Source organism: Emericellopsis cladophorae (genome assembly GCF_022114955.1).
Source record: "Emericellopsis cladophorae strain MUM 19.33 chromosome Unknown NODE_87_length_64080_cov_119_578801, whole genome shotgun sequence".
NCBI lineage: Eukaryota > Fungi > Ascomycota > Sordariomycetes > Hypocreales > Bionectriaceae > Emericellopsis > Emericellopsis cladophorae.
In genome coordinates this window covers 23,995-50,372 of record NW_026251012.1, presented here as the reverse complement: position 1 = coordinate 50,372, position 26,378 = coordinate 23,995, and the positions used below count along the sequence as shown (strand labels likewise).

The following is a 26,378-nucleotide window of genomic DNA, read 5'->3' as shown; positions in this document are numbered from 1 at the left end:
ATCGAGTCCTTAACGAATTAGTCGCTAGATATTATAAAGATACCCTTAAGGTTAACTAAGAAAGACTATAATTCCGACTAGTTATTTCTATAGTATTATAGTATAAGTATATTAATCTTCGTAAATTAATTATAGCGAGCTCGCTTCGGGCGTGCTTTAACTTCGATAGGAGGTATATTCGAGATTAATAAGTTCCTAAGGAGTTCTCTATCGTACAAGGGGTCTTCGCCGCGTTAGAGGGCTTCTAAGTATTTACGCTTCTGATAATTCACGTAGACACAATATACCTCAAGAAGACGTTAGTATAGCTTATCGCCTTCGAGTTCGCTTAAAAATCGCTACGTACTTAGCGTCAGTATTATCTATAAGGCTCTTATTTCCGGCGAGAGGTCTACGCCGTTAGAATTTCGACCTAAGGTCTTTCTATAAGAGATCCTTATTATATAGCTATATCTTTATAACGTCCGCGCGATTAATTAGAGGCTCGTGTTCCGACTATTATACCCTTTACGGTCCTTTCTTCTAAACGTGAGAATAAAAGAGATTAACCTATTAGAACTAGGTTTAATAAAGAGAGTAAGAAAGTATATAATATCGGGAGGGCGTAGCTAGATCGCTATAAATATAGGGTCTTTAGTAATTATATTAATCTCTTAATCTTCCTAGAAGTATTCCTCGGCTACGAAGGTTCTTCCCTTAGTACGCCCCTATACACGTGACCTAATCGGGGCTTCCTAAGCTACTCCTAGCCACAAGGCTAGTGGCTTCAGTCACCCCTGATGCTTGCAATAACTTTGGTATGCAACATGTGCCTGACAAACCGTAACATAAAGCCTTCTATGATATTCAAAGGTTTGTATTACCACACTCGCTATTATAAATCAAACCTTCTGTAATCTTCTACTAGGTTCGATTTAATCCACTCTTTTACAGGGCATTACAGCGCCCTCACGCCTATAAATATAGGCCTTTAGTCACTACTAGATAGTTCTTTTGAATCAAGTCGAGTCATTCCTTTATCTGTTTGTCTACCCTAAGGATCATCGAATTAGTCGCGATTTCCCTTCCACTGCGCCTATAAGAGTACTACTCTTTAATAATATTAATACACTAAATAAGAGTTATTAATATGTAATATTCAAGTCTAGACTAGCTATAAGGTAGGTAGAACAGAAGTTAGTTATTAAACTAAGTATATTAGAATGTTATTAACTTAAGCGGTTAGGGTATAGTCTGTATATATGATAGTAAATCTTACGTAGATAATTATATTAATAGCTATAGGGGCACCCACCACCCGAGTAATGACTACCAATGTAGGAGCTCGTGGACGGCCATCCGCGCGGGTGGTACTAAGAGCCGTCTCTTTACGATAAGTTAAGTCAGGCGGCGCTCTAGTACGGAGTGTAGGAGTAGTAGCAATCTTTCTCTCTCTCTCTGTCTCTCTCTCTTTCCACCTTTTTCCCCCTACTTGTCTACAATGGTTCCGCGGCCCCACAAAGCGCACATCCCCGCCCGATCAGCGTCTACCTTAACAAGTCAACTTTCACAAGTCAACCACCTAAAATCCTACCGACCCCTGTCAGGTCCCCTACCACCTAGTCTCACCTGCGTCGGTACCTCGCCCGCCCGGCAGGGGGCCCATTTGGACGTCAAAAGGCGCCCCTCATCATGCCTATGTATTATTCAAGTGGCCTTCTTATTCAGTTAGCCGCCAAATAGCAGTCTACGCTACCTGCTATCCAGACCTGTGAATATTTTAGTCCTTGAACTTCTAGCTCAAGTGTAGTCTACTCGGTCTTAAGTCGATTGACTTGAACGAGAACGCAAGGCAACGGTTGGGGAATGGCACATGCGGCCTTGCGATTTGTTCGATAAAGCTTGCGTCACTTCGCCGCACTTAGGCGGGGCTCTGTCAGCTGACCGCATCTCCTGGGCTGTCGTGAGACTGGTGGCCGAAGCTTCTCAGGAATCATGGCCAATTAAAACTATCTGCATCCAAGGTACGTATGATGCCACTAAAATAAGGTGATGGTGGAAGTTCCAGCAATTTTAAGAGGTACATATCGCAATATCACACTTGAGGCAGCCGTAACTCGTCGTTCGGACCGGTGGCCGATTGAGGCTATCACCAACTTCCCCCAACGGACGGCGTTTTTTCGTACATCACCAACCTGCCATCCCTGAGAAGCTACACAAGGAGCCCTGGACGACAGATTCGGCGTTGAGGCTTCTATTGAAGCGATGAAGAAATCGATTTCGTGAGGAATTAGGTATAGCGCGTTTTGATCGTGTTGTTGTTGGCGAAAAGGTACCTTCCTTTCTGTCGGGGGGTTGGGGGGGTGGGCGGGGGGGCTGCACGGACCATCAGTCTTACGCCAGTCCAGGAGATAGTTTGATCCTGGCTGATCTTACTACTCTTTAAGTGGACTATGCCAGAAAGGGAGGAGATAAAATATCGGTCTGAAGCTACATCCCTGTAGTTCGCTAGCAAGTGTGTTAAGTTGGTGCATGTCAGACGCTAAAATCCGCTAAAATCCGCCATAGGACTAGGTATGGCAATAACGTGCTTACGATCGCAAGGCATTCCTTGCCAAAGAGGATGCACAGCCTACTCTGGTTGAATGGAAGTAGCAAAGATCTGCCCAGGAACAACTGCTGATGCAGGGGAATAACGACTACTACAGGACTACCATCTAGGCATCTCTTGTAGTAAAGCACGAAACTTTATATGGTAGGGGGAGAATATAAATAACAGCTGAAGTCCCATAAGCTCCTTTAACTCCAAGCACACTTTCTTCCTCACTTTCTCCTCGCTTCATAATAAAGCTCTCAATCATGTGGCTCTCCAAACGTTTCAAAGTTGCCGCTCTTCTTACCAGCTGGGCGGCCAACGCTCTCTGCAGCAGCAGCGACGTCGGCTTCCTCAGTCCCCACAAGAACACGACATGCTACCCCAAACTAAATGTTGAGGAGCTTGCAGCACGGTTGTCCCCCCATGCCGAGATATACGAGCCCGGGTCCGATGGCTTCATCGAGGGTACGCTACGATGGTCTGCGTACCATGCGCCTACTGTTAGCCTCGTTGTTGTGCCGAGGAACGAGGAGGATGTTGCCGAGACTGTGAGTTCGCGAAGTTGCCCTCTTTCGCTATCTTTGCCATACGCACGCATACCGAAGTAGAAGAATTAAGCGGAGACAAGAGATGGAGCGACATAGCTAACGTAATGTTTGATTGGAACTTTCTAGATCAAGTTTGCGAACGAGTTCAAGTCTCCGTTCTTTGCCGTCAACACTGGACATGGCACCATTACATCTCAGAGGAAGATGCGTCGCGGTATCGAGATTTGGTTGGATGAGCTGCGGACTGTCGATATCTCAGAAGACGGCAAGACGGCTGTTGTTGGTGGTGGTGCTCTAACGAAGACCGTGGCCGAGACCCTCTTCGCTGCAGGAAAACAAGCTGGTAAGCTCCCCGTTGATCCGTCTCTGTTGGTTATACCTGGGATGCCGAGACTCATCATTCCTCTTTCTACCCATAGTCACCGGCTTCTGCGAGTGCGTCGGCCTCCTCGGCGCCAGTCTAGGTGGCGGCCTTAGCATCCTCCAGGGCAAGCATGGCCTCGCCATTGACCAGTTCGTCTCTCTACGCACCGTCCTCGCCGACGGTAGCATTACTACCATTGACGAGGACTCGGAACTGTTCTGGGCCATGAAAGGCGCAGGCCATAACTTCGGCATCGTCGTGTCGGCCACCTACAAGATCCACGACGTAGAGCACCAGAATTGGGCGTTTACGGCCTTCACGTATGCCGGGGAGGCTGTCGAGGATATCTTCCAGGCACTTAACGATAACTTCAGGGCAGATCAGCAGCCAGCTGATGTTGTGATTGCGGTGGCATTCGAACTGCTGCCCCAGGTCGACCCTGAGAACGTAAGTCATGAGTCTCGTCACGTTACCTACAGTAACGAAAAAAGAGCACTATGTCCGACAAGAGAGAGTTTGTGGCAGGACTGACCTGTACATGTAGCCGGTTATCATCGTTCTCGTCATTCAGGAAGGCAAGGATGCCCTCGATCCCGTCTTCGCCGAGGTCTTCACGAATCTCAACCCCTTGGCGACTCAAACTGAAATTATGCCCTTCGACAAGCTCCCAATCGTCCTCTACGCCAACCTCGAGGCAGGCCCCTGCCAACGCGTCGGCCTCAACTACTTCCGTCACCCCCAGTCCATCAAGGAATACAACGTCGCCTCCCAGCGTGAGCTTTATGAGCTCTTCACCGACACCATCCGCGCCGTGCCAGCCCTGAACGGCTCCCAAATCCTCATCGACCATTTCCCTACTCAGGGTGTACAGGCCATCGCCAGCGAGTCGGCGGCGTACCCACATCGCGATAAGAACATCTACTTTGCGCCGACGATAGCATACATGCCTGACGGACCCGAGCTCGACAAAGAGGCAATGAAGTTTTCATCTCGGATCAGGGAGATTGTACACAAAGGCACAGGAGAGGACAAGAGGAGCGCTTATGTCAATTATGCATTCGGGGATGAGAGCCTGCCGGAACTATTTGGGGAGCCGTGGCGCATCGAGCGGCTGCGGGAACTGAAGGAGAAGTACGATCCCTATGGAAGGTTCAACTTTTATGCCCCAATTGAGTAAAGAAGAAGCAACTGAATGCCATACTATACCTGAAGACGCCTTGAGAACATGCTGCATTTCCTGCTTACGTATTATTCATATCTTTGATCCGATATATGTGTACTGCTAGAGTAAGACATAACATCTCAAGAGCTTGGCCAAGATAGAAACACCACCTTGTGCGCCTTGCTACCGGCAAGTCAAAGAATTAATCCCTAGATAACGCACGGAAGGCACTGCTGGAGAAGACGAGCCCTTCTTACTATCGACACTAACTAGACTTTCTGCCGTCCCACACGCTGATCCAACGCGTGCACGAGGTACTCCAATGAGTGCCTTAAGAACAGCACCATTTGCAGTATACTACAGCCAAATAGTCAACAACACACCTTAGCAGTCACAGGCTTTCAGTTTAGGGCAGCTTGGCTCATCACTGTCAGCCAGTCATCAATCAAACGGTGCCTATGGAAGTCAGCCACCCCTACGCTAACTGACGCGGCTCTGATACACTTTAGAGGTTGTGTGGCCATTCAACCAAGATGCATCTGCGCTGTGTGTGGGTGTCACGTGCTGGTCACGTACACGCACGGGTACGATAGCGATAAGATAGTATTGATAACGCCGCAGCCAATCAGGCTACGCGCACACGATCCGAGGAGCAGCCGCGCCATGCCTATTTAGGCTAACTAACTAGCTACCTAAGGACGTTTAAATTAATTATCTTTTTCTACCTATTTAATCTACCTTTTAGTATATTAGAGTGGTAGTAATTCTAGACTCCTTTATTAATTAATAACCCTTAAGTAATTACTTTATTAATTATAGTTATCTTCCTAGCGATTCCCTATAACTCATTCCCCTTATATTCCTCCGCGCGCTTATTTAATCGACTCTTAGGGGCTATAACGAATCGCGTAGCGGCTTATATCACCTATATAAGATAAATCTCGTCTAGGCCCGATCCCCCGTAAAAGGATTAGCCTACGGAATAAGGTCGCGATTAATTAATTAATTAATTAAATATAACGTGATTAATAAGCGAACCGCCTAAACAAGCGAACCGCCCACTTTCCTATTATTATCTATTATTATTATTTAATCAATTATTCTATAATAACTACTAATATTAGATTAAAGGAATAAAGCTAACGTGGTCCACCCCTAAGCGACGCACACCCCTAACCGACGCACTTTTCCACGCGTCGCATATTTCCATCTTATACATAGTATTCCTCTATAACTAACAATAGTAACCCTCTGTAAAGAAAGCTAGATTATCCTAGTAATTAAAGCTATTCGGTAAGATAAAAGACTTAGCCGCTAGAAAGCCATAGTAATCTATAGAGTACCCGAAGCTACGCTTCGCTATAAAATAAACGGACGAGTACTAAAGCTCGAGTCATATTATATAGCTTATCGATTAATAGTTACTAAAGAGTAGGTAGTTATTCGATATATATTAGACCTAGATACGCGAGGATTCGCGCCCCGATACGCTAGTATTAAAGATATAGCTAATTTATTACTCGCGGGACGCGATAGAGGACGCGTCGGTAAGCACTAAGCCGAGAAGTTCGTTAAGCGATAACTAGAACTTAAGACGCGTTTTAATCGCGTATATAACTTTTAGAGAGCCCTCTACGAAGATCTAGGGCTTATTCGCGCGTGGTTTAAGCTTATATATAATATAAGGGCGAAATACGGTATCCACGACTATAACTTCTATAACTTCAATAAGACCGGCTTTGTAATAAGCATTATCTACGTATCTATAGTAATAATACACGCCGATCGACGTAGAAGATATAAGGTAGTTTAGCCTAATAATCGGGAATAGGCGATAGTAATTAAGTATATTAATAACGAAGGGTAGTGCCTCCCGCCGTTTCTTATTATTTAAGGCGTGTATTACTTTACTAACTAATATATAGAGGGCGGCCTCTTACTCGACTAGGCTATTAAACCAACCTCTAATAGGTAGATAGATAATAAGACCGGCCTCGAATAGATTAAATATTTCGATAAGTATATAAAGTCTCGTATAAAGGGTATATATCGGATAATTATACTCGATAGGCATAAGAGCTATTAGTCGGCCTAGTTCGAAGCCTTCTATAAAGAGAATAATATTATTACTATTAGCTTACTTACTTACTCGTCTTATCTAACCTAATTACTCGATATTAAGTATTTTAGTGCCTTAAAGAAAGCATACGGTCGGGAAATCGAGTACTTTATTAGAGCGTATATTAACTATATTACTAAGGTCGAGTTCTTCCTCGCCTTTAAAGCCGCTTACTTTACCGCTATAATAGAGAGTAATAATAAAGGAGGTTTTAAAGGTATAAGCCTAGTACCTTTCGACCCTAAAGCTATAATATCTAAGCTAGATATTAAGTTACGGACGCTAACACTAACTAGTCCCCCTTCCGTAGCTGCCGATCCTTAGTGCTCCTAGACGCCATAGAACCTAATAGAGGTAGTGATGCACTAAAGGCAGATCAAACAGGTGGAAAAAGATGATCAATTCAAACGTCCTTGGGCAGCCAGTCGGCCAGCCTAAATAGGCATGGCGCGGCTGCTCCTCGGATCGTGTGCGCGCAGCCTGATTGGCTGCGGCGTTATCAATGCTATCTTATCGCTATCGTACCTATGCGTGTACGTTACCAGCACGTGACACTCACACACAGCGCAGATGCATCTTGGTTGAATGGCCACACAACCTCCAAAGTGTATCAGTTACCTATAGTTATAGAGAAGTAATCCGGTAGTTAATTAGCGCAATAGCTATTTAGCGTGGATAGATATAATAACGCGATAATCACTATTTAACTAGAATAAAGCGAATATTCGCGACGACTTAGCCTCTAAAGAAGCCTTATAGAAGGATATAAGCGAGTTAAAGTAAGTAAAGATTATAATATTAACCGAGAAGGCTTTATAACCGGGTATACGATATAAATAAGGAAAACGAATTATCGCTAATATTATATAGAAGATATTCGAAGTAAATTGAAAGAAAAATAAAACCTATTACGGAAGAAGAATAGCTAAAAAAATATACTATAGGAATATAGGAAATATTACTTACTATTTAAGGAAACCCTAGAAACAGGACTACCGTTATATAGCCGATAGGATCACGAAATCTATCTTAAAACTAGTACTTCGATTAAGCACTAAAGACTCTATAATCTTAACGGAGAATAACTTAAAGTATTACGAGAATATATCGATAAAATACTTAAAAAGGGCTATATTCGACTATTTACTTCGGAAGTAAGATATCCTATTATATTCGTACTAAAGAAGAATAGTAAGCTACGACTAGTCGTAGACTATCGGTAGCTTAACGATATTACGATTAAAGACCGGACACCCTTGCCGCTTATTAACGAGCTTAAGGATAGACTTTACGGTAAGAACTAGTTTACCGCTCTTAACCTAAAAAAAGCCTATAACCTAATCCGTATAAAAAAGGGAGATAAATAGAAAACTACTTTCTATATAAAACTCGGTCTATTCGAATATTTAGTAATATTATTCGGCCTTACTAATACTCTAGTTACTTTCTAACGAATAATAAAGAATATACTTAAGGAGAACTTAGATATATTCGTTATAATATATTTAGACAATATCTTAATCTTCTTAGATACCCTTAAAGAATATAAGGAATATATTTACTAGGCATTAAAAACACTCTAAGATATAAACCTCCTAATAGACTTAAAAAAGAGCGCGTTTTATATATAAGAAACCGTCTTCTTAGGGTATATTATTCGACTAAACGAGATCCTAATAGAATAAATAAAGATTAGCGTAGTTAAGGACTAGCCCGAACTAAAGAATAATCTTAAGGAAGTATAAGTATTCGTAAGCTTCGCGAACTACTATAGGCGCTTTATACGTAACTTCGTAATAATCGTGATATTACTAATAAAGCTTATAAAAAAGGAAGTATAGTTTAAATAAGGAAACGAATAAAGATAGGCGTTCGAACTATTAAGAGATGCTATTCTCTTAAACACTATCCTTATAATATTTAACCTAGAGAAACCACTCGAACTAGAAACCGATACGTCGGATTATACTATAGGAGTATAAATTAGCTAACGCGATAAAAATAATAATCTATAACTAATCGCTTTTTTTTAAAGAAGCTCCACGGCGCGGAACTAAACTACCCTATATATAATAAGGAATTCTTAGTAATTATATTCGCTATAAAAGAATTTAAGTATTATATACTAAGGACTAAGTTTATAACTAAAGTCTATACCGATTACTAGAATATTACTTACTTCGCTACTACGTAAGAGCTTAGTAAATAGCAAATCCGTTATATGGAATTCCTAGCGGACTACGATATTAAGATTATCTATCGGAAGGGATCGGAAAATAATAGAGTAGACGCACTTAATCGCTAACTAGACTACGATACTAAAGTACTAAAAGCTAGGGGCTAGATACTTTAGAAAAATAAAGAAAGAAATTACATATAAATATTACTTAACCTTCTTATGTATAGAGTTAAGGTAGATACTACGTACTACGATAAAATACTAGACTAAGTATCTAAGTATATAAAGGAAATACCTAACGATTATATAATAGAAATAAGAAAAGGACCTACTAGGAATAGATTACTCTAGATACCACCGCCGCTACGCGATAAAATCTTAACTAATATCTATATATACCCTACGGTAGGATATTAAGGAGTTAGGAAGACTCTTAAACGAATTCGACGAACGTACGATTACTAAGGAATTAAAGCAGATATCGCACGTATCGTCTGGTAATACGAAGATTATATACGTAGTAAGGCTACTCGATATAAACTATACGGAGAATTAAAGCCACTACTTATAATTTTAAGGCTATAGGAATTTATAGCCTTTAACTATATTACGAAGCTACCTAAGTTAATCGAACTAAGATCTAACGTCGAATATAATAGTATATTCGTTATTACGGACCGAATAAGCAAATTTAGATATTTCTTATTATATTAAGAAGTAATAGATATAAAAACACTCGTATATACCGTACTTAAATATATCGTGGCTAACTACGGCCTTCTAGAAGAAATTATTTCGGATAGAGGAACGATATTTACCTCTAAGTTCTAGCAAGCCTTAATAGCCTAATTAGGAACCAAGCATAAACTTAGTATAGCTTATTACCCGTAGACGGATAGATAAATAGAGAGATTGAACTAGATATTAGAATAATATCTACGGTACTATATTAACTATAAGTAAGATAATTAGGTCTCGAAGTTATTACTCGCCTAACTCTCTTATAATAGCGCACCGACGGAATTAACCTAAGTCTTACTATTCTACGCGAACTATAGATACGAACCCGAGTTTGGTAGTAAAACACTAAGGGAGGGACCCCTAGCTATAAAAGTAATACTTAAAATAGACTAATTACGCTCTCTATACGAATATATAAAGAGATAACTCGAATTCGTGCGTGCACGAATATCGAAGTATTATAATAAGAAAAGATCGAAGGGACCGATCTTTCGGAGGGGAGATATAGTCTACTTATTATATAAAAATTTTATAATAACTCGACCTTTACTAAAGCTCGATTATAAAAAACTTAGATTATTTAAAGTTAACGAAGTTATCTTAGATACTAATTATAAACTTTTATTACCCTTAAGTATAAGGATATATCTAGTTTTTTATATCTTATTTCTTAAAAAGGTACTATAAAACGTAAAAACTAAGTACGAACTAGAGGTTCTCGAAGAACTCTACGAACTAGAACGAATTATCGATAAATAAGTAATCTATAGAGAAGTTAAATACCTTATTAAATAGAAGGGATATATAAATAACGAGAATACTTATAAGCTACCTAAGTACCTAAGGAACTACTAATACTTAGTACGGAGGTACTATCGATAGGAACTTTAAAAGGCTTAGATAATACTAGATCTATAAGCTCGCTTATAGTAGATTAGTCGATAATACTAAAGCTACTAAACGACTAGATCTCGGCAACCGCCTCCGCCTCCTTACGTTCTTTAACCTCTAATTTATTAAGATTACGAAAACCACGCGAAATTATATCGCGACCTTTCTTAGAAACCTCGCGATGTTAGCGATATAAATAACGAAGACGAGCGTGATTTTTATTTATTTTCTTTTAAATCTCCTCGAGCTCGTTCTTAACGCTCTCCTTAGCGGACTCTAAATAACGCTTCTCGGCGATAATACGGGTAACTAACGAGTTAGTACTTAGAACGTACTCGGATAAAGCAAGGACTTACCTACGGACTAGGGCGTGCCCGATATATCATAAGAACGACTACGACGAGTATACTCGGTATAACGATTATAGCTATCTATCGCTTTATAGCGAACCCCCTATCCCTTACTAGAATAAAAGGTATACGGTATCTAGGTAACGTATCTAAACTCTTAGATTAAAAGGAAAAGATCTTCCCGACGTTATTTAGAGCTACGCGGTATAATATTAGTATTAAAGAAAGGAAGAAAGAAGAAAGACTTACGAAATAAAGAATACGATTAGTTTTAATTAATTCTAGGATAAAATCATAGAAAAAGGAGTATTATATTACGACCTAATATACGACCGTATGCGTTATTATACGTCCCGCACGTAATCCTTATATATACCCCTACTATTTTTACTAATTATATACTAATCACACTAATCACTACCCACGAGTATCACGACCACGGTAATTAGTTATATTTAATTACTATTAGTCACTTATAAGTAACCGTGATTACTCCGTGATTACTATAGTATATAGGAAGCCTAGCTTCACTATAGTTAGTCTCTACTAGCTCCTTAGCTATCAATATAATTATCTACGTAAGATCTACTATCTCGCACATAGACTATAACCCGACCGCTTAAGTCAACGACATCCTAGTGTACTTAGTTCATAATTCGACTTCTATTCTATCTACCCGGTAGTTAGTCTAGACCCGAACGTCACAAGATTATAGAAGGTTTGGTTTATAATAGCGAGTGTGGTAGTGCTAACCTTCGAATATTATAGAAGGCTTTAGAAGCACTGTATTCGTAAGCGCATTCGTAAGCGCTGTGGACCCTTGTATCAGTCCCCTGAAAAATCCCTGTAAGTTCCAGGGGGCCCCTGCAAGTGTCATGTGAGAGGGCCTCGTAAGGCACCTAATAGGGGCATTGGGTCCCTATTTTTAACAGAAAGAAAGGATCTTCTTGGGTCTAGCGATGTTTTTCCACACGCCGAATTAATATATCGACATTTCGTCTCTAGCATTGATTTGATAGTCCGGAGTAATTATTCTAAAGGCGAACTATAGATGTGTGTATGCCGACGTATCAATCTAGATAGTATCTTAATAGATATACTTTCTGTGTAGATTATACCCATAGAAGTAGCCAATCTTGCGGAACGTCGCGGGGGTATCACTCCTGATAATATCTATACCATAGTTAGAGATGTATCTATTGGTTCCTGGCTCGGCTGTTCCTGGTGCTCCGGTGTTAGTGTCGGTGCAAAATTCGGCCGTGGTTCCGCAAAAGCCCCAGCTAGAGCAACAGGCGTTTAGGGGGCAGGGGTTGAGATCGGAGAGGCTTTTACCGTCCGAGGGCTTCTCTATGCCCGGAACCTAGGGGCTATATATAGTTCCTTTAATCTAAGTAGGCATTAGAGGGTCTCCCATGCTCAAGCAGATAACAGCCCCCCTTTAGAGGGGTTCGCAGTCGGTCCACCCCTAGGTGTTCTTATTAAACTCTTTTAAGTCTTTCACGGTTAGGCTATTAGTAGTAGCGAGACTGCTATAGGTATTAACAAACCTGACCTTATAGGTGGCGCAAGTACTATCCTACTACGGGTCGGGACTGAAGTCTGGAAGATCTCTCTTCGTACAGTAGATAGGCTGCTGAGCTTATAACGTAGAGCATAGGTCGTCTTTATAGTCGTTATACTCTTTAAACGTATGACTAGGGATGCCGCACCTCTTAGCCAATGCACCGTAGCTATTGCCTAGGTTAACTCGAATCGTCTCATACTTACCCCGCGCTATGAGTCTCCTAGGCTTAGAGCGCTTAGAAGAAAGTGTTATAGTTAAGTTCTTCGAGGTTCCCTCTAACAACGGCGTCACGAGGTAGGCCTTTCCTGGAATCTTCTCGGAATCTTAAATAGGCAGATATATGGCGTTCGCCTATAACTTAATGGCCTCTTAAATTAGGGTAAATGACCTATTAGTAGTTACTATCAAACCAAAAGCGTGCGTTATATCTTAGGCAGGGTTACAGAGCTGCATGCCGACTGTCGACGCTATTATATCAGAGGACACGAAGGCCTCGAGGGCGTTAAGGGCGACCGAGCTAACGCCTTCTTTCTATAGTCTAGAACCGATATAGAGACCTAAAGAGGCTCGCCCGGATTAAGTAAAGAGGACACCCGTCTTATTAGCCTCGCCGAAGCCACTCTTAAAGTAGCGACGTATTTGCTTTAAAACGGATTGAATAGCTAAAGTATCTAAACCAGAGATACTCTTATCCAGTAAGCCAATCTCATACTCGACGTCGGCGGTGTTAGCCTAAGCCGCGTGCAGAGTCGAGTTAAGGAGACTTATCCAATCAGGACTAAAAGAGGTGCAGGCGAAGATACGATAAGGTGCGGTCCTATTATCCACGTTATTAAGGAGGGAGAAGTCGTAGAATATGTTTTCAGGGCAGTGGTTGAGTTAATCAAAGCCCGGGAAGGCTTGCCAGTTGGCCGGGTCTGCGCCAGTATCTGCGCATCGCATGGGACAGACGTCGCTTGCGGGACGATATCCTGGGCTAACAGGCTGTCTAAACTCCGAGCCTAGTGCTGGGCCAGCGTTGGACGCGGCCAACAAGAGACCCGAGAGCTTCAGGAGCGCTGTGCGAATAGGAGACCCCATTTCGGCTTGTTTGAGCTCGGTAGAATTGAGTGTCAAGAAGTAGGGAGCGAATGGCAGAACTTCAACAGTCTGCGAATGAGCGAACAGACTACCGTGGATAAGTATAAGGGAAAGAGAAAGAAGAAGATATCAATTCGTCTATCTTTACATTTCTTATATGCCTTGAGAGCCGGAACGGATGGACATGCCTGGTCGGAGGACCCTGGTCATCCACACCGGAGCGGTACGACTTATGGACATGCATTTTTAGGGGTGTCGCTACAAATGGAAAGATGCACCACTACTCCAGGGTGTGTAAAGCTTCAACATTCGTTCAATTTCAATCGTGGGCCTACAATATGGAAAGGCGCGGCATTGTCGATGAGAACCAATGAAGCCTTTGTTCCTGGGCCGCCTCACAGTTGCAGTATGACTTTATTAGCAGCTATATTAGCGTCGGTCCAACGCGGAGAGACTGTCTTGGCTTGTCGATTCTCTGAGGCACTCTACAGGGTGCGTGATCCCGAAGTGGAAGGTAGCTAGGTGATAAGGCTCATGAGCTGTAGATTTTCCTTCTCTAGCAGACTATGCCGTAGACTACTAAAATTGCCCAGAAGCTTATGCACGCTAGACCTAGTTTTTATATAGCTCTTGATTAAGAGCCATTATCATAAATTAAAAAATTAGCCTGGAGTGACAGCTGACTCGAACGAAAAGCCCCTTCTTCCCCCTTCCCCTACCCCTTTTGATGCTCTGGGAAGTCGGCTGAAGAAACAAGCTCGATTCAATAGGTCTAGAACTCTTTGTGGCAAGCTCTTAAAGTCACCAAGATAGCATATAGGGGGAAAGACCTGAAGGTCACAGAAGATTACGAGATTGGGGACGGATTCAAGGGCCGATTGGTCATGATATACGCCGAAACATACCACACAAGACTCTAAAGACTCTACGGAAAGGATGGGCAGACACAGGACTATGCAAGCGAACGCCTAGGTTGTGATTGCTTATATCTACACTATAAGGAGGCTCATCCTAACTGCGACAGATACAAAGCAAGCCGCGACAGTGGCGGCCAGGCTTCCACGCATGGTCTCGCCATGGCCCTCTTCGTCGTCTTCGTCGGACGGGCAATCCACGTCCTCTAGTCCCCGACAGAAGACGTTGGTAGCGGAAGCAAGGATACTCTCCTGAACTTCCGAGCTAACCTCTACCTCGCAGGGCTTCGGGTCTGGCTTGACTGACGAGAAGTAGGCACACCACTGGCCTGGGTAGCCTTGAGGGTACGGTTCGCTAATTTCGGTGATATTTAAAGTAACGCTCGGGAAGTCGGAGCATTAGGAATCATCTAAAGAAGCAACTAAATCAGGCTCTCGGCCACCTTCCTCGGTCGTAAAACGTATATAGTTGCGGAAACTTCCAGAATAAGGGTGTATTTATCGGCCCTCCCCTTCGGTGCAGTTAACCCACGTGAGACTCCAGGCGAGACTCCAATATGCCTTTGTGTCGAAGTTTCCACTAAAGACATGATGAACAAAGAAAGGCGCGCTATCAGAGGCGTTGGCCATTTCTCCAAAGTCAAAATTGGTCGTATCATTCACATCCCAGGTACTGATGCTCTGATTCCATTTGAACAAGGTGGCCGAAAGAAACGGTGTCAATGACTGGGCGATGATCGGGTTCTGGAATACGAACACAACCGGAAACAGGGGTGAAGGGGCGTACGTCTCATTGCGAGGAAAGACTTGATGAAATTCCGTGATGCCAGTCGATAGATCGTCGAAGTCGGGTAGATCGTCAGAGGCAGCCGTAGCGACCGTGCTGCAAGACAGAGCACATGCCCAGGTGACAAGCTGCAGCCAACGAGATAGAATAGCCATACTGATTCTAAATGAGGGCGGAATCAGTTTGGAGGGAAGAAGATTGTGAGAAAGTAAGTTAGAGAGGAAGTAGGAAGTGGGAAGTGGGAAGTGAGTACGGAAGAGTGTCTACAGAAGAGGTAACAAGGCACATATCTTTGTGCCCGAACCAAGCATGCCACGCCACCACAAATCACTTAGGTGCAAAACAAAGCAGCCTAGGCAGTTTAATTTGTTACGGTCCTTTGCGGGTATACGAGTCATCCACCAAGGCGCACAAGAGCCAACCATGCTACCTATTAGCGGAGGACGAGCCACCGCTGCAGCCAGCCCCTGCTAGTGCCTTGGCCCTCCTACAGTGACCCGGGGGTGGCGTCCAGTAGCCGTCTCGGGGGGAGATCACGGATCGGGTTTGCGGAGTAGTTTACTCTACAGCACAACCCCTGAATGTTTGTTCACTCGCAACTTGACCCCAGTCGCGTAGCTGCTTAGCAGACCGACAGGGCCCGGCCCCGTTAAACCGTTATTACGGCACGATATGAATTTCCGCGCTAGCAGCGGCTCATAGTAAATCTCTGATTTTGATTCGTTCAAAGGTCCCTGCTAGCGCGGCCCTTGTACTGAGTGGACAAACTTACAGGAGTTGTACTGTACTCCTGTCAGACCGAAAGGGGTCGGACCGCGGTGACTAAGCAAAGAGGGGTCTAGAGATAGCTAGAATAAAGCAATTAGCACACAGAACGATCGACCACGAAAAAGAAGAACGAACATATAATTAAAGGCCTTAAAATCAGCCTCTTGATTATTAATTCAAATAGCCTTTTTCTAGGCCCCTAAAATCTACTATTTCCTCGATTATACACACTTGCACACACACACACTAGTATCTAAAGGTCCTAGGATCTTAGCTATAAGTAAAAATTAACTATCTAATCGTATTAGCGTAGATTTTAGATAGGAAAGCGAACCGCTGACTTTATATCTAGGATCTTAGTATCGTTCATAGGTATACTAGTAGCCTTAGTTAATAGTTCTCTAGCGGCTAAGCTATAGTTAGTTACTAATAGATATAGTAATAGTATACTAAAATACTATACCTTAGTTAAGATATACGATACTCCCGCTCTCCTAGAATCCCAAAATTAGTAGATCGATATCGTAGAGAATAGCGGCTTTAATAAGATTAGTTCTTATATTCTTTAGGTTATTAACTATTATATTACCCTACTAGGTGCGGGCTAAGACTAGAAGCGGAGAATATCTACTTGTTAGCGTGGAATTTTCTATTTGAATAGCTTATAGTTTCTATAACGTTAATACTATAATAAAGCATAAAGTAAAGTAAATCTGTTCTTTAGTCGATACCTACGTTAATACTTCGACAGTACCGGGTAATATAGGATATATATATTTCCGCCCTTCGGGGCCTTCGGGGCTAGTAATTACGTTATAAGATAGTCTGCTTATAATAGCAATTTACACGATAGAAGTACCGAGAGACTATGGTCGAGATTAACCTTGACTAGCAGCGTGTCTAGTATTTCCTCGAATTTAAGGTTATATTTACTTCGACGTATAATTAGCCAGGTGGTCAAATAATGCCTCCTAAGTAGGAAACGACCTCTCATGAATAGAAACTCCAACGTCCTGCAAATGCTAGCCAAGCATGTTGGCTTCACGCGGCGACGGCACAGTCGAAAGAAGAGAGAGCAGCAACGTTGGCGAACGCAATTGTCAGTGATAGATTGACAACAAGCCATGAATAATTGGGCAGCCAAGGTAGCGGGTGGGAGAAGGTCGTGCCGCATAGCCGCGAGGCTGTACAGTGGCTGGACCTGGGCTGAAATTCGGACGTGTTCAAAGATGAGAGACAGGATTCACTCGTTTTCATATCAAGTCACCACATGTGACTAAATCCAAGACAATTCCAGACGAATAAATAAGCAGATGTCTTCTGTTAAAGTGTGGGAGACGTGGCGTGCACTACCTTCTCCTCGACTATAGTAATGTCTCATGTCCACTTTGAATAAGGATCGTGGCCAATAGAAGCTATTTATTTACGCATTGTATGAGCACACACCAGAATCAGCCGACGCTCGATGTACCGCCTTATTTGTTCCAGGATGCCACACTAACATTCAAGGGCACAATCTCCTAGCGTTTTCGAATAAAGGACACATACCACTGTAGCAGTCCGGGTTTGTGAAGCACTGCCGATGCTGAGGCATTACCACAGTCGAGGAGATAGTCACTCTAGATCAGAGATCGTACTCTGAACGCTGGGTTTTTGAACCTTCCAGGACTAAACGCTTAGCGGGGATCGCGGCGCGGGCATGCCTATCGGCCCACCGCCATCAAGGATATCATGCTTTTATTCGACAATAATGCCATCTTTGCTGAATCGAGCCCAAGTGGATTTGGCCCTCGCTTAGAGCGTTGCTGGCTTCTTCTTGCATCTTACAGCCTCCTGGGCCGTCGAGCGGCCGAGTGAAGAGGTGTTCCAAACGCCCAAACCGATGGTCGTAGTTTGAGGCGTCGCCAAAGATCGATGCCTAGAATGACTTTAAGACGATAAGAGCAGAAACGGAAACAGATGTTGAGCTATTACTTTTTGAGTTACCACTATCCCGGCTCCTGGGATGTCGCGCCTGTCCGCGGCGCAGGGACCTTTTCATATTGTATCTTTGGTATCGTTTGGTCGAGTATACCCCGTGGGCTATTGGCAACCGCATTACCACCTCGTCCATATCGAGAATGTTAATCTGCAGCACCTCGGGGTCGTATTCGTCGGCGGGAACAAGTTGGTCGAACGTGATGCCGTACATCCACATGCCATGGTATAGTGCCTCAGGAAGAATCCTCTAGACCGAGACCAAAAGCCCTTCGATTCGAATCCTCACCGGTTTGTCTATCGACGGCGGATGAAACGGATGAGCCGGAGTCCGAATACATTGCGGGACGTAGAGCGCAAGGGCCATTGTCGACGAAAGGAATGTGATCGATTGGGAGTGAAATGTTTTGTTGTGCGGTAGCCTCAAAGGAAGCATGCACCGCGTTCCCGTAATTTAGTTCGCCTAAATGCACTCCCACCCCCACCCGAAGACATGTTTCACAGACAGGAGACCGCCATAGACCAACGATAAAACCAAATCAACGAGCACCTCGACAGGCCCCTCCCCGTCTACAAAGATCTTTGAGCGAAGAAGCAACAGAAATACGCAGCACTTCTCCTCCCACCAGTTCTACGCCCTTGGAAACGACTACACCAGTTCAAGAAGCTCTGGCATATAGGCCTGCTGGTTCAACACCCGGCGCAACCCCGTCGTGGCGGGCGGTGGCAAGGATATACCTGAGCAGCGACGGCGATGAGGACAAGGACGAGAATATTGCCTTGGAGAAGGATGTTGTCAGCCTCATCTGTCCGTTGAAGCAGCAGGTCATGCCCGAGTCGTCCAGCAACCGCTGGTGCAAGCACACCTTCGAGAAGGAGTCGATCCAGTGCCTGGAGATTGATGACGCTAAAAACGTCATCTCGAACACGAGCGGTTCCTGAACAGCCAACCCAGCCATCAACATCGTAGCTGCTAGACCCCTACCATCGAGGTCCTACCTGCGACCGTTCCATCCTCTTCGTCTTTAAGTGCTTCCGTCAGTGCCTCCGTCACCGTTTGCGTCACTGTGCCCCTCGTGAAGCTGCTCGTCTCCCTCCTCTGTATCGTCACTATTAAGCCTTGGGTATTGGTCTCGCGATGACTATATATTTCTTACCCTTTAGAACTCAGTTCCGTATATATTTATTAACGAATTATTTCAGCCCAATCATAGAGCGTTCTTGTGGTGTTATCTTCTTGAATTCAACACGTAGCCTGCGCATCCCCTTTATTTATTCCAGCCACACCGGGACTGTCGAACACAATTTAATCACTGTCAACAAACCACCCTCTTAACGCAAGCCACGTGCACTTTCACAAGAATCACATACCAGTCCTCATGCGTCTATCTCACTTCAGTGGTCCGCATAATTCGAGGTTTGCTCTGACTGTCCGGGGTGCCTGACCCTGTTGCGTGGGATCGTGTGAAGTATGACAATAGGGTAGGCAAATGATGATAGGAAAGTGGTCGCAATTCATGCGGCTACTGCCTAACCACATCAGACGGCCGTCACGTGTAACAGCCTCCCGCATTATTATGATAAGTCTAAATCACAGACTTTTCTGTCACATACGACCACACCCAGTGGAAAATACGGGATCCCGTCCGCTCTCCCATAGTCAAGCCGCTGAGGGGAGGCTTAGCTATGTTGGTCCCGCGTCACGTGACTGAACCTACCGTCCGCGTCGACCGTTTTCTCCCCCCGCAACCGCTTTCACCGTTTTACCGTTTGGCTGCGCCGCGAGCTTCCATCTGTTAGTGCTGGCCTTCCTCGTCTTGCCGGGGCTTTACCGGACGCGCCCACGACGAGCGTCGGCCGTCCTCATGACCCTTTCCACACCCCTTTCATTCCTATCCTCACGCCATGCTGCGCGGGACGGCCCCCAGCGACAATGGCGACCAGGGCTCACATGGAAGATATGTCTTCGGTGGCATACAGGGTCGCCGCATTGGTCTTGCTGTAGCTTACATAATTCGCCGTGGGCGTTATTCTCGCGCCGAATATAAAGTCGAGAGTCTTCCCCTGACTCTCCAAGCTTCACCTCTTCCTCACTGCCACCGATGGGCGACGGTCCAACATGTCAGCACCAAAGACTTCCAAGCGGTTTGCCTCCTTGCGACCCGAGAGCAAGGCTACTATTGGCGAGAAACTCCAGTTTTGGCGAGACACCCGGCGCGACACTTACTCGATTCTGTCGGACAAGACCCAGTCAAGTCGAGATCAACTATGGGAAGATTGGCAGGCGTGAGTATACCTGGGAGAAGAAAACAAGAACAGCTAATCGGTCTAGTTTCTTCTCGCAAATAGGTGAAGACCCAGAGCAGATCTGGCTCGATCTTTGCGACAACAAGGACGAGGCTAGGAGTCTATGCCTCGTGTTCCTCGAGGTTTGCGTGGAGAACTCCCAAACTCTTCGACCTGTCCTTGGACCAGAGGAGAATGCTTATGTGCAGACAATCACCTCTGCAAACGCTCTATTGCAAATATGGAAAGGACTGATAGCACACGCAGACGAGAAGGTGCTCGATCAAGCGCGGAAGCGTGACCCGAAGAACAGGGCACATTGGACACTGAAGTACACGAACCACGATGGCGGGCGTAATCGCGGGCCCGCTAATCGCGTTGCCAGCGTGAGTTACCACGAAGAGAAACATGAACTTTGCTCACGTGTCGTAGGCGATACAGTATGAGTTGGCGCAAAAAAAGAACCTCACTCTGAAGCAGACATTTGTCAAACGAGAAGCTACCACGACAGATGTGCTTATTATCTTGGAAACTCTATGGATTCGAGCCATTGATATTTCGTGCACACCATCAGATCGCGTGGCATTCCACAGCGTCGTTCTCGCCAGCGCGATCGGTGGCTTCCGTCCTGAGGTTCTTATGCAAATGAGGTACCGAGACGTGAATTTTATCGTGGTTCGAGATCCCAACGGTCAGCAACGTCCTAAGCTTGTTGCCAATATCACCATTCATCATAACAAGAAAAGCCCGCATAAAGCGCGCGATTCCCAAGACGAGACGTACGGTACTCTATTCCCATCTCATGCTTGGTATCTAACAAGGAGAGTTCAGGTTGTCATTTTCCATCACTTTGGTTCCAGATAACCTCATATGTCTCACGCGCTTGCTTGTTTCGCGAGCTCTCGCCGATCAGGCATTCACAAGGCCCTTCACCTCCGTGGAGGATCTCCTCACCCTACCACGGCTCGAAGGCGTGGACTACCTTGAGGTGTCGTGGAAACCGGAGATGGCCGACAAAGAGATTATCCCGATAAAATATCATCAGTACTACAAGATTTGGCGTCTAGTTAACTTGGCTGCCGGGTTCCGCGATGGACTGCGTCCGACGTCGATGAGGGTGGGGGCTGGCGCCCGTATCGGTGAGCTCCTCTACAGCGGTCGTATACTTAAGACTCATGGTATTCGCAGGGGAAATAGGCGGGCCACTCCGCAACTATGTTCTATCGAACACGACTCAAGTATACGAACGGAACTACCAGCCACGGCATGTTCGAGAAAACTTGATGGGATTTGCATTCCGAGACATGGTTGAAAGTGACAAGGAACTTTACCAAACCCTCAGGAACGCATCACTTTCACGGGATAAGGACGCCCCACTCTACGTGAGCCAGGAAGAATACGACGGCTTTGAAAAGCGCAAAGACATAGGAGAACTACGACAGCAGTATGCTGCGGAGGTTGCGAGATCGTCAAGCGACTCGGCCCAGGCCAAAAGGATTACCGCCAAGATACAGTGGACCCTGGATTGGCTTTGTCGACTTAGAGTCGCGGAGCTACGAAAGGCATATTTTGAAGAGGTTGACATGCTGCGCAGTACCGGGCAGAGCACCGAGGCTATACGTAGCGCTGCCGCCGCAGAAAATCCCCGGGCCTCTCACTATCAAGGTCAATGCCAGGATGCCGTGAAGATAGGAAAGCTCTTGGGGAAGCATCGAGGCCTCAAGAAAGATAAAGGCGAGGCAGAGCCGGCGTTTGAGGCCTTAATCACAAATCACCTACGAGGCGAGGCGATCTGCGTATCTATAGACGAAGCGGCAAGTTCAACAAGCATACGGGAAGATCCACCGTCGAAACCGAGACCTTCCGGACGAAAGCGTGAGAAGGCGAAGTGCCTCCTCTGCGGCGACACCTTGGGGGATCGGTCAAAGCTTACGAGGCATGTCAAATCTCGTCACAAGTTCGTGGAACCTTTTGAATGCCCCGTATGCAAGTTGCAAGGCATGAATATACTCGTGCCCGTCGGAGGACCGGCTTGGGCTGCCCACGTGGAGCGAGAGCATGAGAAAAGGAACGTGCCAACCCTCACGGGAGCTGAGCCCATGCCAGCGATGCCATGCCCGTTATGCGATAAGTCGTATTCCGGAAGGCTAGGCATCAGCTTGCACTTGCGTCAGTTTCATGGGCCTAGAGGCCATTTTGAAAAGACACAGACCTGTATCCTATGCAACGCTAAGATGGAGAAGACGGTGGAAGGCTGGATCGATCACTGCGAACGGCACTGGGAAGAAGGTGGCAGTAAGGCCTACTCTGAGATGTCTTGTGAGAATAAGAATCATGAGGCACTGGGTGCGGATGGGTACTCCCGAGGCACAAAGCGACAGCGAGAAGAAGAAGAGCCTGGACCTTTACACAATATCAAGCGCAAGAAAAGCATCTAACAAATGGAATTCGAAAATTATAGCGACCTTCATCGTAGAGCTAAGTTTGCGACTTGTGATGTAATCCGCAATTGACCTAGGAAGGTGCTTAAATAAAAAGGGTGCGAGTTGGGCTCGGCGGCTAGAACGTACTCAGGCGCTTATACGCTTGCTCTCCGTGATGAAAATAGAACACACGAAAACGAAAACGCTCCGAACGCTTATTTAAACTCGAATTGATGTATAAAAGGAGCCTTCTTGAGCGAATATTATTGAGTTTGAGCAGTTCAAATCCTGTTCATCAAACACACAGTATGGCAAACTCAACAAGCAACCACCCTGGCACCTCTACAAGCCTTGTGGAATGCACACAGTCGCTTGATCAGAAAAGCTCACTTGACGCACGTCGAGGTCGGAAATATCGTGCAACAAAGTTGTCTAAAAGACGCCAGACATTATTGAAAAAAGTCCATCAGCTTCAGCGAGACTGTGATGTGGACGTATGTATAGTTGTGAGAAGCCGAAGAACTAATCAAGTATGGAGATACTCAAACGGCTTTGTTCCGCCCACCGAGCAAGAGCTAGTAAGTCAGTGAAAGGCAATACTCGATCTAAACTTATCAATATCATAGTTGTCAACGTACCCTGCCCCTATCATCCTCAATCCGATGGACGTGGAACTGTCCAAGTGCTAGGTGCTCTTTCTCGAGCTTCTTTTTAGTAAGGATAGAAAGTTATCTCCTAGCTCTAGGGTTCTATTGATTCTGGTTGCCCTGTCGTAGCTTCGCCGCTCTGCGTTTCATCAAAGTTACAAGGTGGCTATAGCTAGATAATATACACTCGACCCTTAGCCGGCCGTTCTACAACTTTAGTGGCGGGCATGCTTTTCAGCCTAATCTAAGTTATGATTCATTCTAGCGACTAGAGAGCGGTATCTTCACAGAGACACGGCACGAAAAAGATTTCACAAGAATCAGTTATTCGTATGCAGCGAACCCACGTATCAATAGAGTGTGCCAGTACCCACTAATCCTCTGCTGACTATCTCCTTCACGCTCCCTTCTTCGGCCTCGAGTATTCTAGTGCTCTCAATAGCATCTCGACCCTGGAATACTTTCTTCTGGGGATCCCAACTCATCCAGATAGGCAGAAATTCAGCATTTGGCCGAACTTCTAGGATAAACTCAGAATCCTCAATCTGAGCAAGCTCCCACATGTCCTTCCCGTTACAACGCTCGGCTTCCTCGACGCCGTCGGTACTCAGGCTCCAGAATCCTTCACTCTTTCTTGGTTTGATCCAAGTATATTCCTGGTCGAAGAGTATGATACTTATCCCGCGAAGGTTAAGAACCTCGCCCGGTGTAGGTAGTTGGCCCTTCGACAAGCCAGGCTTGTTTGGCTTCTTCACCCTGGCATTGTTCCATCTGCCTTTGCTAGCGGCGGTCTTCTCTCTAACTCTCTCTCGAATCTTTCTTGACTGTTGCGTGCTTGCATTCCTCGCCACCTTTCTTCTGTCCGGTTTGGTAACCCCCAGCTTCTGAGGCACTCCATCTGCCCCAGTGATGTTTCTGGCAAGATCCCCGGTTGTGCTGAGCAAGTCACTCCTTGCGGGCTCTGCCGTCATAACGTATTTCGGGGTCGTAGTACTTCCAGGTCCGACAAAGCTTGGATACTGACAGTTGGTTCGTTCCTCGTCGTCCGGATGTTGTAGAACTGAGAAATCGAAAGGTATGACTTCTCCGCTGAAGTATTCCGTGACATCGACATTATCAAAAATATCATATTCTGCAGGCAGAAACTGAGAAGGAGTTTGGTGAGCCGCACTAGCCATAGTTGTGTTTGTTTGTTGTCCGTGCGTTGAAGTGAACGTTGTCTAGTTGTTGAAGTGTCCAAGTTGCAACTGGGTTCGGGGACTTCGTTCACTTTATTTATGCCCTTGTGTCTGTCACATGTAATCATGATCGTTGCAATTCACTGCTACTAGTGGTAAGGCATACTTTGTATGCCTTTCGCGTACGTGTTGGTCGTTTGGTGTGCTGAGTCCCCACCACTCTGCGTGTCCATGACAGCTGCAAGGTAGCCGTGAGGAGTGACACGGGAGCAATCTTCTCTCGTTCCTTAATTAGAACTAAAGCTCTTGGCATCTCAAGTGTGACCTTTCTTGGCCTATGGTTGTAACGGCAAGGACACTGGTATGCCTGGCCTGACCTGCCCCTGAGGCTTGGAAGAACCAAACGGATCCCAGGACTGGGCAACATCTGGTCGCATAAAAGGCCAGACAGTCTATTTTGAGGTGCTCCTGACGTCTCAGCTACGGCTTGAATGGGTTTATGAGTGTCAGGTGGTCCTACGTGGTCTCCTCCAGACCTGTGCCAACTGGCTCTGCATGATAGTTACGAATCTAGGCAGTATCTGGTCGCATCATGGGCCAACCAGTCTATCTTGAGGTCCTTCTGACGTCTTAGACATGGTGGAGTGTGTCCATGTGACCTGCGTGGCAGCGCGATGGAAGGAGATACGCATTCGTTGACGATCCGAGCCATGGGCGGAGCTGATCAGGGGCCAGTTCCAGCCAACACAACGGCAACTTCCTTACGACCCGGCGTACTTTCAAGCCACTTAGCCGGTAATATGGCCGTCGGGGCTTCTTCTGTTTTGTGTTCAGGGATCGAGTGGAAGTTCTGATGTCTTACTGGCCCTCGTTGCATCCTCAGCTAGCCTCCTAGGCTCACTAGGTGGACTATCGTCCGTTGCACCGCTCAAGATGCGTACGTGTCACCACAGCCTGGACATAGCCAACGAAGACATGCGTATCAGCCTCGTGTACAGTGTTATGTCTATTGGTGCCTAGTGCGGCGGAATCATATGATTGTAGCAAGTATAAAGCCAGGCATTCCCGCTCCACGTTCACTCCTCTCTTCTACCTCTTAGTACGGACCAAGATACCACCTGATCATTTTGTTTCTACTTATCATTCGCTACAATGTCGTCCCAAGATACTGCCTCGACCATGCTCATCTGCCCCAAGGACCTATCGTCCTCCGATTCAAGGACCCGATCGAGAAAACGGTCACCTTCCACGGGATCACTCACTGAGAAGGTTTGTTCCCTACCTAGACCTAAGACACCATACTAACGTCGATGACTAGGAAAACAAAATACCGAAAGTCCTCGATCCCTTCGAGTGTGGAGAGACATCTGCCAACGACGGTGATGATACATATTGCAGTTGTGAGAGCGAAAGCGATAGCAACGCAGAACTTACGATTCCTTTCGCTCAAACCACGGAAAATGATCACTCTGTGGCGGTCAATCCGGCGGAGGAGGCGGAGCTGCTGAACTCTGAGCGGGTCGTCACCAACTTCTTCATTCGCTACTCCTACACTGGTCATATCAAAGTCTTAAAGCTGGATAACTTCCTAAGGATGTCTTTCAAAGACTTACTGGCTTTTATTCCGGATGAAACTCCTGGGGACTACACATGGCAAAGTGTGTCGGATGTCTGTATCAGTCTGACTACAGATGATGGTGTACTATTCACCGACGCCCTACCCTTTAACTCGCTCACCAGCAGCTTAGCTCCTCAGTTCAAAGAAATGCAGTCAAAAATGGAGACTTGCGTGGGGAAAGAGGTGTCAAGTTTAGAGATCGGGCAA

At 45.4% G+C, this 26,378-nt stretch overlaps 3 protein-coding genes across 3 annotated transcripts; all 3 read left to right on the top strand.

The window, feature by feature from the left end:
- Nucleotides 1-2,838: 2,838 nt before the first annotated feature.
- On the top strand, nucleotides 2,839-4,664 carry J7T54_003817 (FAD binding domain-containing protein; the record flags this gene model as incomplete). Its single annotated transcript, XM_051510229.1, has 4 exons — nucleotides 2,839-3,123; nucleotides 3,250-3,466; nucleotides 3,543-3,934; nucleotides 4,032-4,664. 4 exons carry the CDS (start codon nucleotides 2,839-2,841, stop codon nucleotides 4,662-4,664), a joined length of 1,527 nt encoding a protein of 508 aa, XP_051358852.1.
- Nucleotides 4,665-18,047: 13,383 nt separating this feature from the next.
- Nucleotides 18,048-18,961, top strand: J7T54_003816 (chromosomal organization and DNA repair protein Mms21; the record flags this gene model as incomplete). Its single annotated transcript, XM_051510228.1, has 2 exons — nucleotides 18,048-18,208; nucleotides 18,700-18,961. The coding sequence occupies 2 exons, from the start codon at nucleotides 18,048-18,050 to the stop codon at nucleotides 18,959-18,961; spliced, it is 423 nt and encodes a 140-aa protein (XP_051358851.1).
- Nucleotides 18,962-20,138: 1,177 nt separating this feature from the next.
- On the top strand, nucleotides 20,139-21,991 carry J7T54_003815 (uncharacterized protein; the record flags this gene model as incomplete). The annotated part of the gene is made up of 4 exons (XM_051510227.1): nucleotides 20,139-20,305; nucleotides 20,352-20,691; nucleotides 21,219-21,444; nucleotides 21,900-21,991. The coding sequence occupies 4 exons, from the start codon at nucleotides 20,139-20,141 to the stop codon at nucleotides 21,989-21,991; spliced, it is 825 nt and encodes a 274-aa protein (XP_051358850.1).
- Nucleotides 21,992-26,378: the final 4,387 nt, after the last annotated feature.